Source organism: Cervus elaphus, chromosome 8 (genome assembly GCF_910594005.1).
Source record: "Cervus elaphus chromosome 8, mCerEla1.1, whole genome shotgun sequence".
NCBI lineage: Eukaryota > Metazoa > Chordata > Mammalia > Artiodactyla > Cervidae > Cervus > Cervus elaphus.
The window spans coordinates 6309300-6323270 of NC_057822.1; the positions used below are offsets into that span (position 1 = coordinate 6309300).

A 13971-nucleotide genomic window follows, 5' to 3' on the forward strand; every position below is an offset into this window, starting at 1 on the left:
CAGAATACTTTGGTGGCATTCAGTTGGCTGTCTGTTTGGCTTTCTCATTTCCCACTTGCCACCAGTGGTCTTGTAAAGTTTTTCCCAAAGTAAATGAGCATAATACTACTATTTAAAGGGTTGGTTTTGTCCTTCATTTCATCTGTATTGGGATGTCATTCTTAAAAATTCAAGATTATGTGATAGGCGTTTTGGACTACCATGTGGACTAACAGTTCTCAAAATCACTTTTCTAAAGGAGTCATATGACTTGAAGCTTATGGAAAAGATGAATAGAATGATTTCATGATGGAGAAATGAAGAATCAGAGTTTTCCATTTAAAGTGCTAAAAAGATAAACATGTGTTTAAATTAATTTTTCTGTAGGTGATACTGTGCTTGTCCACCGAGTTCACAGTTATTTAGAGCGTCATGGTCTTATCAACTTCGGCATCTATAAGAGGATAAAGCCGCTCCCAAGTAAGGACTGGCCAATGAGCTTCATTGTTTTAGATTAGATTCCAGGAGGCCTTTAGCATTTTATTTTGATTTCTGAATCCATATTTAGAGCCAGAATATTCCCAAGCTTATCTTCTTGTAACTCAAATTTAAAGTAAAATCTTATAAATATGAATTCCCTATAATTTCTGGTTTGATAAAATACTTGGTAAAAGATATGAATTTCCAATTTAAGAAAAAAACAAAGATAGTTTATTAAAAATGAAAAAGATCAGTTATGAAAGTAGGAAGTTTGTTTTCTCTCATTGAGCAGTTCTTTAGTGCAGTGCTAAGGGTTGCATTTTTATATTTTTCAATGCTGTTTACCCCTTTAGTGGTGTCTGGATAGTGTCTGCCAGGAATCAGAAGATAGGGGTATTCTGAGAATTAATGTATCTCTCTGTCTGTTTGCACTTCGCTGGTGACTCAGACAGTAAAGAAGCTGCCTGCAATGTGGGACACCTGGGTTTGATCCCTGGGTTGGGACGATCCTGTGGAGGCAGGGCATGGCAACCCACTCCAGTGTTCTTGCCTGGAGAGTCCCTATGGACAGAGGAGCCTGGTGGCTACAGTCCATGGGGTCACAAAGAGTCGGGCACAACTGAGCAGCTAAGCACACACACCTGTTTATAATACATTTATTTTTTTGCTTTAATAATTTTTTAAAATTTATATATTTATCTGGCTATGCCTAGTCTTAGTTGTGGCATATGGGATTTTTAGTTGCAGCGTGCCAAATCTTTAGCTGCAGCATTCGAACTCTCAGTTGTGGAATGTGGGGTCTAGTTCCCTGTCCAGGGATTGAACTCGTGTCCCCTGCATTGAGAGCACAGAGTTCCAACCACTGGACCACCAGAGAAGTCCCCTCTGCTTTAATAATTTTTAAGAAAAGGAAAGACTGCAGAAGTACAGCTTATAGAAAATAGCTTTAAGAATCAATTGGTTGACTGTTCAAATTGTCCTAGTTACAATTGTGAGGCAAATATGGGAGATTATGCATAATAAGTTTACCAAGGGTCACAGACACTGAAGCACATGACTGAAGTAATGAGAAAGTAAATTTTAAGATAAAGAATTCCATTTATAAATTTTCAACATTGAGTTAAAGCATAAGTCTCAGATATTTGTTAATTTGTATTCATTTAGTTTTCATATTTGGAAAATAACTGAATTATTTACTTTGTGAGATATCATAATGTAAAGAATTTAGAAATTTTCTTGATAAAAAATGATAAAAACTATTAAAACTATAACAGTGTTTTAATTTTTGTTCATTTTTTAATTTCAGCTAAGAAGACAGGAAAGGTAATCATCATAGGCTCTGGGGTCTCAGGCTTGGCAGCAGCTCGTCAGTTACAAAGTTTTGGAATGGATGTCACACTTCTGGAAGCCAGGGTAAGAATTTTAGTTTGGGTTTAGAAGCCCAACCTGATGAAAATATAGTAAGGAAATTATCTGTGGTAAATTAAGGAATCATACAAATTGAACTAAACCAAACTGATTTAAATAATAAAGTATTTTGATAGTGTTAATAACTACATCGAGTAAAGCATTTTTGACAAAACTTTGAAAAGGACTCAGTGAGTATTTAGAGTTTATGAATAATCTATATAGCCCTTTGGTATATATTTTCAGGTCATTGTTTCTTATAATTAGCAACTTTCAATTGGGGGGCTTTGTTGGAATACCCTTTATAGAATGCAGTTACTTTTAGTGGTGGAACACGGTGACTATATTCTGTTCGATAGTGAAGGGAGAGGAGTTGCTTCTCAGGCAGCAGCCGTCTTTTACAGCTTTGGTGAACCCAAGATACTGGCTCCTTACCATTAGTCCAGAGAGAGAAATGGAAGCGGAAGGAGGACGAGGATGATGGCACAGAGTAAAAAAAAAGAACATCCCATTAGGACGTCACTATTCAAATCATTTTTATGAGTAATTTTTGAAATTTAATTATCTTTCAGTGGCTTAAAGACCTCTGTGGACTCCTGCCACTTAAAAAAAACAATAGCAACAACTAAAAAACACTTCTCACATAACCTAAACCATTTAAAATTTTATAAAAGCTTTCAAAATGTTTCGTGCAGTACAATCTAAATTTAATTTTTTTTAATGTTCTTTTCAGATAGTATGGGGAAATCAAAATAAACAATTTGTGATACAGTCTTACTAAAAATAATATTTTACTCCTTAATTGGAAAATATCTGTGTGCCTATGTATCCTATATACTGAGAATACAGTAAAGAATAATGGAGGATCATTATGATTCCTACCCATGTGTATAGATTTTTGTTTTGTTTTGCTTTTTTTCATTTGTTGGTCTGGAGTTTACAGAGTACTCATGTAACTCATGACTGAGGTTTCACTGCAGCTCAGTAAGATTTTCCTATACTTGAAAATCTCCAGTCAGCAAAGATAACACTTGGGCCTGTTTAGAAATGAGAGGTATTGTCAGCGGTTCATGTTCAGTAGACACTGCCCTTGGGCATGAGGCTGCACTGAAGAGGCATTTCTCAGAGAAATTGTCTGTCAAGTCAGTCACAGCTGACCGTGACACTGGGGGACAAGAGTCAGAACATGGTGGTAGGAAAATGACTTTAAGTGTTGAAATTTGTATGCAGGTATTTTCTATGTGGGTGGCCCTTGCTCAGCCTTTACAATAAGTGGTATTAGAGATATTGGGGTTGAGAGCTAATAGTACCTATAACTGATGTCTTCTGACTATTAAATTTTTTCCTACCTCATAGCACTTAATTCTGTTCCTCTTATGTGTCATTCATTATCTACCATTCCCTCAAATAGTTAAACTTCATTTGCTTTTTGAGCTAACATCATACTCCATGTAAACTCTACACCTTTTTCTTTTTAAGTTATCAAAGAGGCCTGAGATGGAACTTTGCCAGGTTATTATGATTAAACTGGAATTAATTTTAGCCATTTAATTTTTAAAAAACAGGATCGCGTGGGTGGACGAGTTGCTACATTTCGCAAAGGAAACTATGTAGCTGACCTTGGAGCCATGGTAGTAACAGGTCTTGGTAAGTAGTTCTTAGTTTTGTGTTATGATTTCAGGGTCTGAGACTCACAAAATGGTTTAATCTTATAAAGTCATAGATTCAGCTTTTAAATATATTGGTTAGGATTCTGTTCTTAGTTTTGTGTGTATGTGCTCAGTTGCTGAGTCATGTCCAACTGTTTGTGACCACCTTCAGTCTGTGGAATTTTCCCGGCAAGAATAGTGGCGTGGGTTGCCATTTCCTCCTCCAGGGGGTCTTCCCCACCCAGAGATCAGACTTGTGTCTCTGCATTGTCAGGTGGGATGTTTACCACTGCACCAGCTGGGAAGCCTGTTTTCAGTGTTAGTGAAAGGTAAATTGGCAAACAGTTTTCTGAAAAGATACATCAGTATGTGCATAATTTAAAATGTGTGTAGATTTTGCCCTAGCAGATCCAGTTCTAGGAAATTAATCTAAAGAAAATAGACAAGTGAACCATATTGTGTTCAAAACATTTTCAGTGTGGGATAACAGAAACTGCAGATTAGAAGATTAAATCGTTAAGCAGTGAGAACTGTCCAGCTGCTAAAAATTTGTAGCTCCATATTGACATGAAATTATGTCCACAATTTATTGCTAAGTTGAAAAATGATTATAAAACAGTGCGTGTGTTGTGATCCTTTTGTATGTAATGTCTAATTTTATGCATGTAAAGTCTAGAAGGATCTGTAATGTTACCTGATTTTTGGTAATAGGTTGAGTGAGCACACACGCACACAGTGTTTTGCTTTCTTCTTTGTGCTTACTTATATATTTGTTTTACTTTGGGCATTTTTTTGGTATTAATTCACATACCCTAAGCTTTAACATTTTAAAATTTGAGTAAAAATATTTTTGCTTTGAAGTTTTTGTTCCGTTTTCATAAGGTATGTGAATTTAATTGTTGGAGTTTTTCCTAGGAGGGAATCCCATGGCTGTGGTCAGCAAACAAGTAAATATGGAACTGGCCAAGATCAAGCAAAAATGCCCACTTTATGAAGCGAATGGACAAGCTGTAAGTTGACAGCAAGCAACTTTATACAATTTCTTTGGTTCAGTTGAAAGCAATTTTGGGGAAATATGTGGATGAATATACACACATACAAATATGAACTGAGGGTAGAAATAATGTGGCTTTATTCAGATTCTTAACTCTGAGCTATATAGGAAGGAGTTATAATAGCTGCTTAAGTGTTTAAATGCTTAATGAAATTTAGGCTAGCCAAGTGATTAATCTTTTTATTTGGCTGTGGCCACCTGTACCCTAAGAGACCTGTGAAACTGACCGCCTGACTCTTCATCTCTTTGTACTGTGCCTCCCATCGTGTGCTTTAGCTTTGTGTGCTCGTCACGGTTTCAGTGTTATGTTCGTACGGTCAGGTTTTTGATGAGCTGATAGTGAATGGTAGTACTAAATTGATGCTTAGGTAGGTGAAAATATTTATCAGAGGCATTTGTTGTTGTTGTTTAGTCACTTCTTGCAACCCAATAGACTGTAGCCTGCCAGTCCACGGGATTTCCCAGGCAGGAATACTGGATTGGGTTGCCATTTCCTTCTCCAGGAGATCTTCCCAACTCAGGGATGGACTGCACTGAGCACCAGGGAAGCCCAGATAGGGGCTTCCTGTAGTCAAGACGGCAGTAACACGACAGTGATGTTTAGCGTGGAGAGGGGGAGGGTTTTAACAACTGCCTGATAGGTTATATGTCGGCTCTGATTTTTAGGGGTCTGAGAAACTCAGAAGTTTGTTTTCAGTGGAAGTTTTGCCAGCTCCCCTGTTAGGAGTAAAAGAGTCTTTAGTTCTCAGGATATAAACTCATTATCACCTTTATATATCAAGGAAGAGAAGGTTTGCTATGTATATGGCAGTGTAGCTACTGTTATTGAAAGTGGTAACATTCCAACTCCAAAATTTTTTGTCATAGGTCCTATGGGACATCCTTGCCTTTTACTGTCTACCTTTAGGAAAAGACTGTTTTATAGGGTTCATATCAGAGAAGTACAGACTTTCAGGGAATGCTTTGGTTCCCTTCCCCACCATTCTGGATCCAAATTTACTTCCAGGGCTTTTCTGGGGGTGAGGGAAAAGGGCAGGCAGCCTTCCAACAGAATAAAATAGAAAAAGATGAAGTAGATGTTAATTCAGCAATTCTATAAACTTCTATTACTTGCAAAGATCTGTTTAAAAAAAAAAATGCAGAGATGAATAAGACAGTCCCTGCCATATAAGACCCTACAGTCTGGTGGGACTTGTACACAATTTTCAAACATATACAAATGTAGAAAGAGTACTATAATAGGCTTCCATTTTTCCAGTCTAGTTTCATCTATCCAGTCTTGTTGAGAGCGGGGGAAGTGACATGACCAGATAGATGTTTTAGGTAGATAGACAATAAATTTAGAGAATTGAATTGTGGAAGCAAGGTCTTTGAAGTTGATATTACATCCTCAAGAAGTAATGGAATCCAAGCCAAAGATTATCACTGATCTTTGAGACACTATCTTTTTCTTTTGACTTTCCTGAATGTAGAACAGTCTCATTTAGTCTTTCTGACAGTAAAATGTGAGGTTTTTTCCCCTAGTAGAGATATCCAGAGGAATGGTCTGCTTTTGTGGTATTAGGTAAGCTGTAAAACATTTTGAAAAACATTTGTTTCCAAATAAATGCCCTTCTCCAGGGGAATCATCCCAACCCAGGGATCAGACCTGGGTCTCCTGCATTACAGGCAGTTTCTTTACCATCTGAGCCATCAAGGAAGCCTATAGTATAGCAGCATTCACTCAAATATGGCCTACAACCAGCTGCCAGTTCATGAACTGTTGGTTACTAGTTTGGGATGAGAGAAATATCTTGTGCCAGAGTGTAAATAAACTGCATCCTTTTAACCACAGTGTTAGTTCAGATGGCTTTGGTAGCAGGACTTTTCTCAGTGGAAGAAATGTTGCTTTAGTTTATGTTCTGGTATAAGCTCCTTTTCTCACCAGGACCAGCTCTTTGAATAGCATTCTAGTAAACAGTTGTTAAGCTAATGTGTGGTTTTCAGCATTTTGTTGTCATTCAACTCTGATCTTTATAGGATTTTTCTTGGTTGGTTTGTATTTGGTAATGCAGCTGAATAGTAAGGAGAATTCTTTAGGCATTGTTAAATTTGGGGAAAGAATTTCTTTGTAGCTTTGAGTTCTGCTTGCCCTATTAATGTTTCTGTATCTTGCTGTTCCCGGTAATCTAGTTCAGAGGAGGAATGGATACCTATTGACTAGCAGACTGGCTTTTGGCTTATAGCCAGATTAATTTATACTCATAGTCAGATACGTTTAATGGCTTTAGAAATCTAGGGAATCTGACTTAGTTGCCTTGTTTCCTTATTTTGCAGGGGAAGAATCTAAAGCACACACATGTGTTTGCCTGACATCACCATAGTCAATAAATTGTAGAGTCAGGTCTCTTATCTGGTGTTTTAGCTTTTTTTTTTTTTAAACTTTAAAAAAAAGGTTTTATTGGAGTGTAGTTGCTTTATGGCGTGTGTTAGTCACTGTACGGCAGTGACTCAGCCACATGAACATCTCTCTCCTCTTGGATTTCCTTCCCAATGAGGTCACCACGGAGCACCGAGTAAGTTCCCTTTGCTACACAGTGGGTTCTAACTGGTTATCTGCCTCATGCCTAGTCGTGTGTGTGTGTCAGTTCAGTCTCCAGTCCATCCCACTTGCCCTGGTGCTTAGTGCTGTTCCGCCTGGCTCGAGTCCAGGGAAGGCTGGGGCAGGAGAGGTGTGCAGTTCTGTCAGTGTGACTGCCTCAGCTGAGTCTCCTCCTTTTACTAAAAGAACTCTTTTTTAATAGTTACTCTATGGAGGCCCACCTAGAGTGATGATACTCACTCAGCCATTGCTTTTTCTTTAGTAAATGATTATACAAAATGCTATGTGTTTCCCCATTCTCTCTGGATAGCCTCAGTGGAAAAGAGGGTAATTAGATGGTTCTTTTGTTAGTACACAGAAATTAATTATTTCATCCTGTACAAGGGCAGCAGCAAACTCAGTTATAAATACCACTTGTAATATTGTCTTAAGGGCTTCCCTGGTGACTCAGTGGTAAAGAACCCACCTGACAATGCAGGAGATGTAAGTTCAATCTCTGAGTTATGAAGATCCCCTGGAGAAGGAAATGGGAACCCACTCCAGTATTCTTGACTGAAAAGTCCCATGGACAGAAGGACCTGGCAGGCTGTAGTCCATGGGATTGCAAAGACTCGGACATGACTTAGTGACTAAACAACAACAGTGTTGTCTTAGGAACATATTACCATATCCAGGCATTTTGCTGTTAGAGGAAAAAAAATCATGTAGTAAGTAGTTTTGTTATATTACCTTGTTATTGTTTTAATCAGTCACAAGAATCCCTGAAAGAGCTTGCCTCTCCTTTCTCTCTGGTCCTGCACTGGCAGCTAGGATGTTGAACTAATAGAAGTATCTTCCAAGCCTATAAAAACAGTCCGAGCTAATGAAGCAGCTTCCCTGCTCATTGTCATCATTAATTGATGATGGAGTCATACTCTGAATTATGCTGTAATTAGTTTTGAATGGATAAAGTTGGGAAATAGGGTAATTCATGTTTTCAGTAGCATTTTGGGAGTCACCAGTGGGAGGTATGAAAACCTGGATTGTGGGGGAGACTGGAGAAATGGCTGAGTGTTTTCTGCATCTCCTGTATACCAGCTAGTAACTAGGGGGCTTTAGATTCTAGTTTTGTTTTCAGCTTTTTTTGAGTCATGAATAGGTATCTTAAGTGAGTGAATGTGAGAGAGAGAAGGTGTGTGTGTGTGTGTTGTTTTTATCAAGTGAGATCCAAAGGCTCAGTAACTACTTGGAGAAACAGATCCTGATTTTCTACTTGGGAATGACTCAGAGGAAGAAAGGTAACTCTTGAAAGGTAATGCATACCAGGCTTCTTACAAATACCATTGATTGGGTATACTCAGTGACCATTGTAACTTACCAGGTTTCCAGTTGTGTTCATATAGAGTGGTGTCTAGGTTACTATACTTTTGACACAGGTGTCTTGGCCTTTTCAGTTTTCATCATCCTTTTTGGAAACATCTTTGGTATCTTTAAGGCAGTCTTTCTCTACCTTTGAAAATCATAACTGCCAGTCTCTGCTTTTTATGTAAAAATCTCATGCCCCCCTTTAATGTTTCTGAAGTTGCAGAATAGTTATTTTTCCCTCAAATATAGTTACTGACTTTACTTTTCCAAACTATATTAATTTATTCATTTAACAAGAATTTACTGAGCACTTATGTGCTAAAAATTGCTAGTGTACTCCTTAGACATGCCATGTGTTCCGTCTTCACATGGCTTAGTCCCTGCTCTAGTAAAGTCAGTTATTTACATCCCCTAATATCTTATGAGTTAAACTGGGAGGGAGGCAGCAGTCTCCATTTATAGAATCACACTGAATTTTATTGAGTTGGCCAAAAAGTTCATTTGGGTTTTTGTATGATGTTACAGAAAAACCTGAATGAACTTTTTGGCCTACCCAATATTTAGATTAAGGATAGACCCCTTGCCTTATTCACCCTTTAGGGTCAATATCTATCTTTAATTTCCCTTAGCTATTTCAGAATCTGAGTTGAAAACCCCTCAGATGTAAATTTGTTCTTCCACGATTTACCAAAGGAACCAATGTTTCGTTTTATTGTAATTATAGAAGTGCTTGGAGATGGGAGAGGTGGAGATTGACTGTAACCTCTGTTGGCCAGATTTGGCATTACAACTTTTTTCAGTGTGTTACTTTTTCCTGAGGATTTCTCTTGCTAAATGTCAGAACTTTTGAGTACCTGGAACCTAGGTGTACCTTAACTCCATTTTTGCTCAGCTGCTAGAGGACTTACGCTGACTGGAAGTGTGACAGATAGGCAGTGTTTTTGAAGACCTATCAAGTTTGTGATGATAGAATGCAACCAGAGATAGAACTGAGAGCTGTCTTTTCTTTGCAATGACTTCTTGCAGAATCAGGGACCCTGTCCAGAAAGTTGCTTGGCTTTCCCAAAATTTATTCTGCATGGGCCAGTAACATGGTCTCCCCAACTCATGACCATGTTCAGGGATGCTCCATATAATCTACAGGACCAAAACAGTCAGGATTATAATCCATTTACAGGAGTGAGACTCACCAAATTTTTTGTCTTAAAGGAACCATTTATTTGGAGACTTGTAGAGAAATAAATGGTTTTGAAGAATCACAAAATCTGTTTCAAGTGATAGCCTTTTTGTTTGATTCTTTGCTAGAAAACTGTATCAGTGATTCTTTCCCAAAAGAATGCATAGTTTGTTGTTTTCTGTTCTCACTGTGGTGTAATACGGAAATCCAGCTGCCGTCAGACATGGTGCTAATAACCCTGGTGATCATTTGCTGAGTTCCTGTCTCAGAATGCAACTGAGAATCTAGAATAGAATGGTCAAATTAAACTAAAATTATTGAGACTTGTATTTAAAGACTGCCAATATTTCAGCATCCTTTCATAATTATTTGTGAAACTAACAGAGTCCAAGGGTTCTCACCAAAAGGAAAGAAATGACCTGAAACAGTACTTAAGGAGTGCTTAAGGTAGTCAGTTGCTAAAATTCTTTTCATTGTCTGAGTCAACTGGAACATATATCATTAGCTTAATTTTAGAAACAGATTCAAGGTTTAAATACATCAAAAACACATTTTGGTTTTCTCCCAGTCAGTATTGATTTCCTAATGGACAAGTATTTTATTTACTGTTTTCCAAATAATTTCTTTAATTTTAAAGTGGAATTTTTAAATTAATGGGAAGAAAATCCAGGTATCAAAGGTATCCCTGGTCTCACTGCCAACATTCCTATAACTGCTTAACTAGCAGATAATGGATGGGGCCTTACTGTTGACTGTAACCCTAAGTTAGAGAGTGCTCTAGGGATGTAGTCATGTCATTCTGATGTCAATCAGGTGTGGTGGTGATCTTTTGGTTTGGTGTTTGTTTGATTCTGTGTTTGTGTTGCTGTTCTGTGTTTTTCTTTTTCTCTTTTATTGAATTTTGCTTTATCCTCTGCTTTCTGACACCATCTCCCTTGACCTCCCTACCCTCCACCACCACCAAAAGTGCCTTTCTTTTGCCCATTTCTATGCCTTGACTTTCCCGTTTTAGTCTCTGTACAGTCTGTTCCTTATTTCTCTGGTGGTTGCAGCTTCTGAGCTAACAATGCTTCTGTCATGCTGTGTGTTTAAAGCCTTGATTTTACAGCTGTCTTACAAAACTAAACTTGATGTGGCTGTTGGGCTGTTATTTACAGTTTATTTCTCTCTCTGCTGCACTGGTTAAAAGGACACTGTCAAGGTATTTTTTCTTCATAATTTTTCAAGTCATTTTCCTCACTGTTTATAATAACCCATTAAAAGCTTGAAACGTAAATCTTTCGCTTCCAAAGATCCTCTCCATCATACATTCACACTGGTTTGTTGTTGTAGAGTTGCGCCTATATGTTGGACTGGTGCCATTTGAGTTTTTGTCATTGAAAGCGCATGTAAAAAGTCAAGTTTTTTGTGGTGGCGTGGGTGGACTAAAGGGGAAAGTGTAATGAATCAAGTGGGCTGCTCAGCAAACAGAGGGAAGAATAAAAGGTCAAATTTGGTCCCTCTAACCTTGACAGTGTCCCTTTAAATATTTCTCTACCACACACCCTGGACCCCAGTTACTGAGCCTTGAAATGTTGCATACTTTTTCAGTATGAACTTCCCTATGTGACTGTCACTCTAGCTGCAAAGATTAAAGCTTGTCTAAAGCAAGCCATACAGTTGGCACTGGAAGAGCTTTAATCAGTACTGTTTGCACACATATGTATTGGCATGTTCTGCCCTATTGTAGTGGCATATGTGATCTGGCCCCTCTTACTGCTATAGCATCCTCTTGCTAGGCATTTTAGAAGCCGTGTATGGAAATATCACCATTTGTACTCCAGGAAAAGCAGTCCTTCACATTGTGTCTGTGATCAGTTAAGATTTCATAAATATGGAGGTTTCATATTGAAAATATAATTGTTTCCTTTTTTAAAGGAGCACCAGATTTAGAGTTTTTAGAATCATCTTTTATAACATCATTTGAGGGAATTAACACCAAGCAAAATTTCAGCTTTGCTTTGAGCTTCTCTGTATATGACCTGTATATGACCTTCACTGTATCATGTCAATGAGGAAAAGTAACTGATGGGAAAGTAAATGAAATTCCTGACAAGAAGATCACTTCCATCTGCTCTGGTAGCTGTGAAAACAGAACAAGTAGGGATGTCGCCAAGAGCTCCTTTCTCTGGCTGTGGGATTGAATGGGGTAGGTCAGCTATGTTCGATCCACCAAGTCCCAGGTACCACCCTGATACATAAATGGTACCAAGCTCCAGAGCCTGATTCAAAGCCTTGTTTCTCAACATAAACCAGAAGATTCTCCCAGGTATCTATTTCTTAGGCTCAGGGGGATTCTCTAATTCACAAAGATTTCCTGATGTTTTCCATATGTGAACTTTTAGAACTTGATGCTTTAAAAGATTATTTTGATTGAATCAGTTATAGTGTCTTTCATATTTACAGTTCAAAAGGAGAAATGCTGTCCTTTTCCCTTTGTTTTGGTGCAGATTATACTTCTCACCATATTCTTTTTGCCATACCATGGCTCATCTGATAGAGTTACTTGTGCAGCTCATCATTGAGAGGGCAGAGGCTAGTGCTTTGAAATCATCTGTTTAATTGTGAAGGGCAAAAGTGAAGGTGTTTCAAATGAGAAGCAAGAGTTTTACTGTGATGATCTGGTTCATAATAGTTACCTCTAATTGTAAACGATTATTCTTCCTCACCTTAGTGATTATTAGAACTTTTTGTTTCTTATTACCAATTTTAGGTTGATTGTAAAGTGAAATTCTAAATTTTGAAACCCATTTCCCATGCCTAACTTATTATGGCAAGAGATGCTTTCCTTAGACATACTTTTTCTTCTCACTATCCCTATGAATTCAGCAGTGGAACTGCAGATACAGTTTACTTTGGGGCTGAATTGAGCATTAGCAGAGGGATTTGTGTCAGCTAACTGATGGCATCACTAGGCAGGGGCACAGCAGGGATTTAGGAGCATGGTCTTGCAGCTTAATGATCGGCTTTACAATCTGTTCTCCTCCCCCCACAGTAGTGAGCCAGACTTGGTACCCCAGTCACTCGTAGTAAGAGCTTTGGACATTCAACCTTGAACTTAATTGGTGCCGTAAAACACTAGTACTCTGAGAATTAATATGCTGTTGTGTTCTTATTAATAGCCATGAATTTCACTTCTCTCTTCACTACTCCTACCTGAGATTGTTATCTTAGAGGGGAAGCACATACCTTGTTCTTATTTTTTTCACCCTGCCCTTATTTACAAGGTGTTTGGGGATGTTGGCAGCCTTTGTTCTCCAGGACTTTGCCAGTGTGTTGTCTGCATGTCAGCCCAGCTTATCTCAGTGCATGTCAGCTCCAGGGCGCCTTGTGCTCCACATGACTTCACTCACCACCAGTGTGACTCCTGTGGCTGTTCATAGACTGGAGTTCCAGCTCTGAGGGCAGAATCATGAGGATAGGGAGTATCCGGGCTGAAACATTTCATATCTCATTTAATGGAATTGACCACTTCATAGAAGAGATAGTTTGAATCATTGTCCTCAAAGGTTTCTCCTTTGAGATACATATTTTGACCTTTTAAACTGTAGAGCATTTGTGTTTTCATGGATGATTATGTTTAGTCTTGTAAGGACCAACTCTGCCCTACTTCGAATTTTCAGGTTCCTAAGGAGAAAGATGAAATGGTAGAGCAAGAGTTTAACCGGTTGCTAGAAGCTACGTCTTACCTTAGTCATCAGCTGGACTTCAACGTCCTCAATAATAAGCCTGTGTCCCTTGGCCAGGCATTGGAAGTTGTCATTCAGTAAGTACTTTGATACTGCTTATTGTATTGTGGATTTTGTTTATAGATTGCGGAGTAATGTTTTAAGTTTCCATCAAGTCTTATTTGAGCTAGTTTTCACTTATTTTTATGTGATAGTTAAATCTAAAAATAAATCTTTTTAAAATAAGTCCATACATGATCCTTAAGGCTCTCTTAGTTGTAAAACTCATGTCTTCTATGGTATTGAATTGATTGTATTTAACATAACCTAGAAAATAATTTGCCACCAGCCAACTTTCTTATTCCAAAGTGTTAGAAATTTTAGTGGGCCTTGATACCATCCGATGTTTTGGATGGGCACCTGTCTTACACAGCACGGCTAGCTGTGTGACCAAAGCACATATATTGTCTCTTCAGGTTACAAGAAAAGCATGTCAAAGATGAGCAGATTGAACATTGGAAGAAGATAGTGAAAACTCAGGAGGAACTGAAGGAACTTCTTAATAAGGTAAAATTCTGTATTTTTATGTCAGT

General features: G+C 38.2%; 1 protein-coding gene across 2 annotated transcripts in view; it reads left to right on the plus strand.

Annotated features, from left to right (window-relative positions):
• Positions 1-13971, plus strand: part of KDM1A (lysine demethylase 1A) — a 63930-nt gene that overhangs the window by 37078 nt on the left and 12881 nt on the right. For both annotated transcript variants that reach the window (XM_043909183.1, XM_043909184.1), the window contains 6 exons: positions 367-459; positions 1766-1872; positions 3432-3513; positions 4431-4525; positions 13334-13476; positions 13855-13945. In XM_043909183.1, the coding sequence (XP_043765118.1) occupies positions 367-459; positions 1766-1872; positions 3432-3513; positions 4431-4525; positions 13334-13476; positions 13855-13945 (611 nt within the window). The remainder of the gene's footprint in view (positions 1-366; positions 460-1765; positions 1873-3431; positions 3514-4430; positions 4526-13333; positions 13477-13854; positions 13946-13971) is intronic.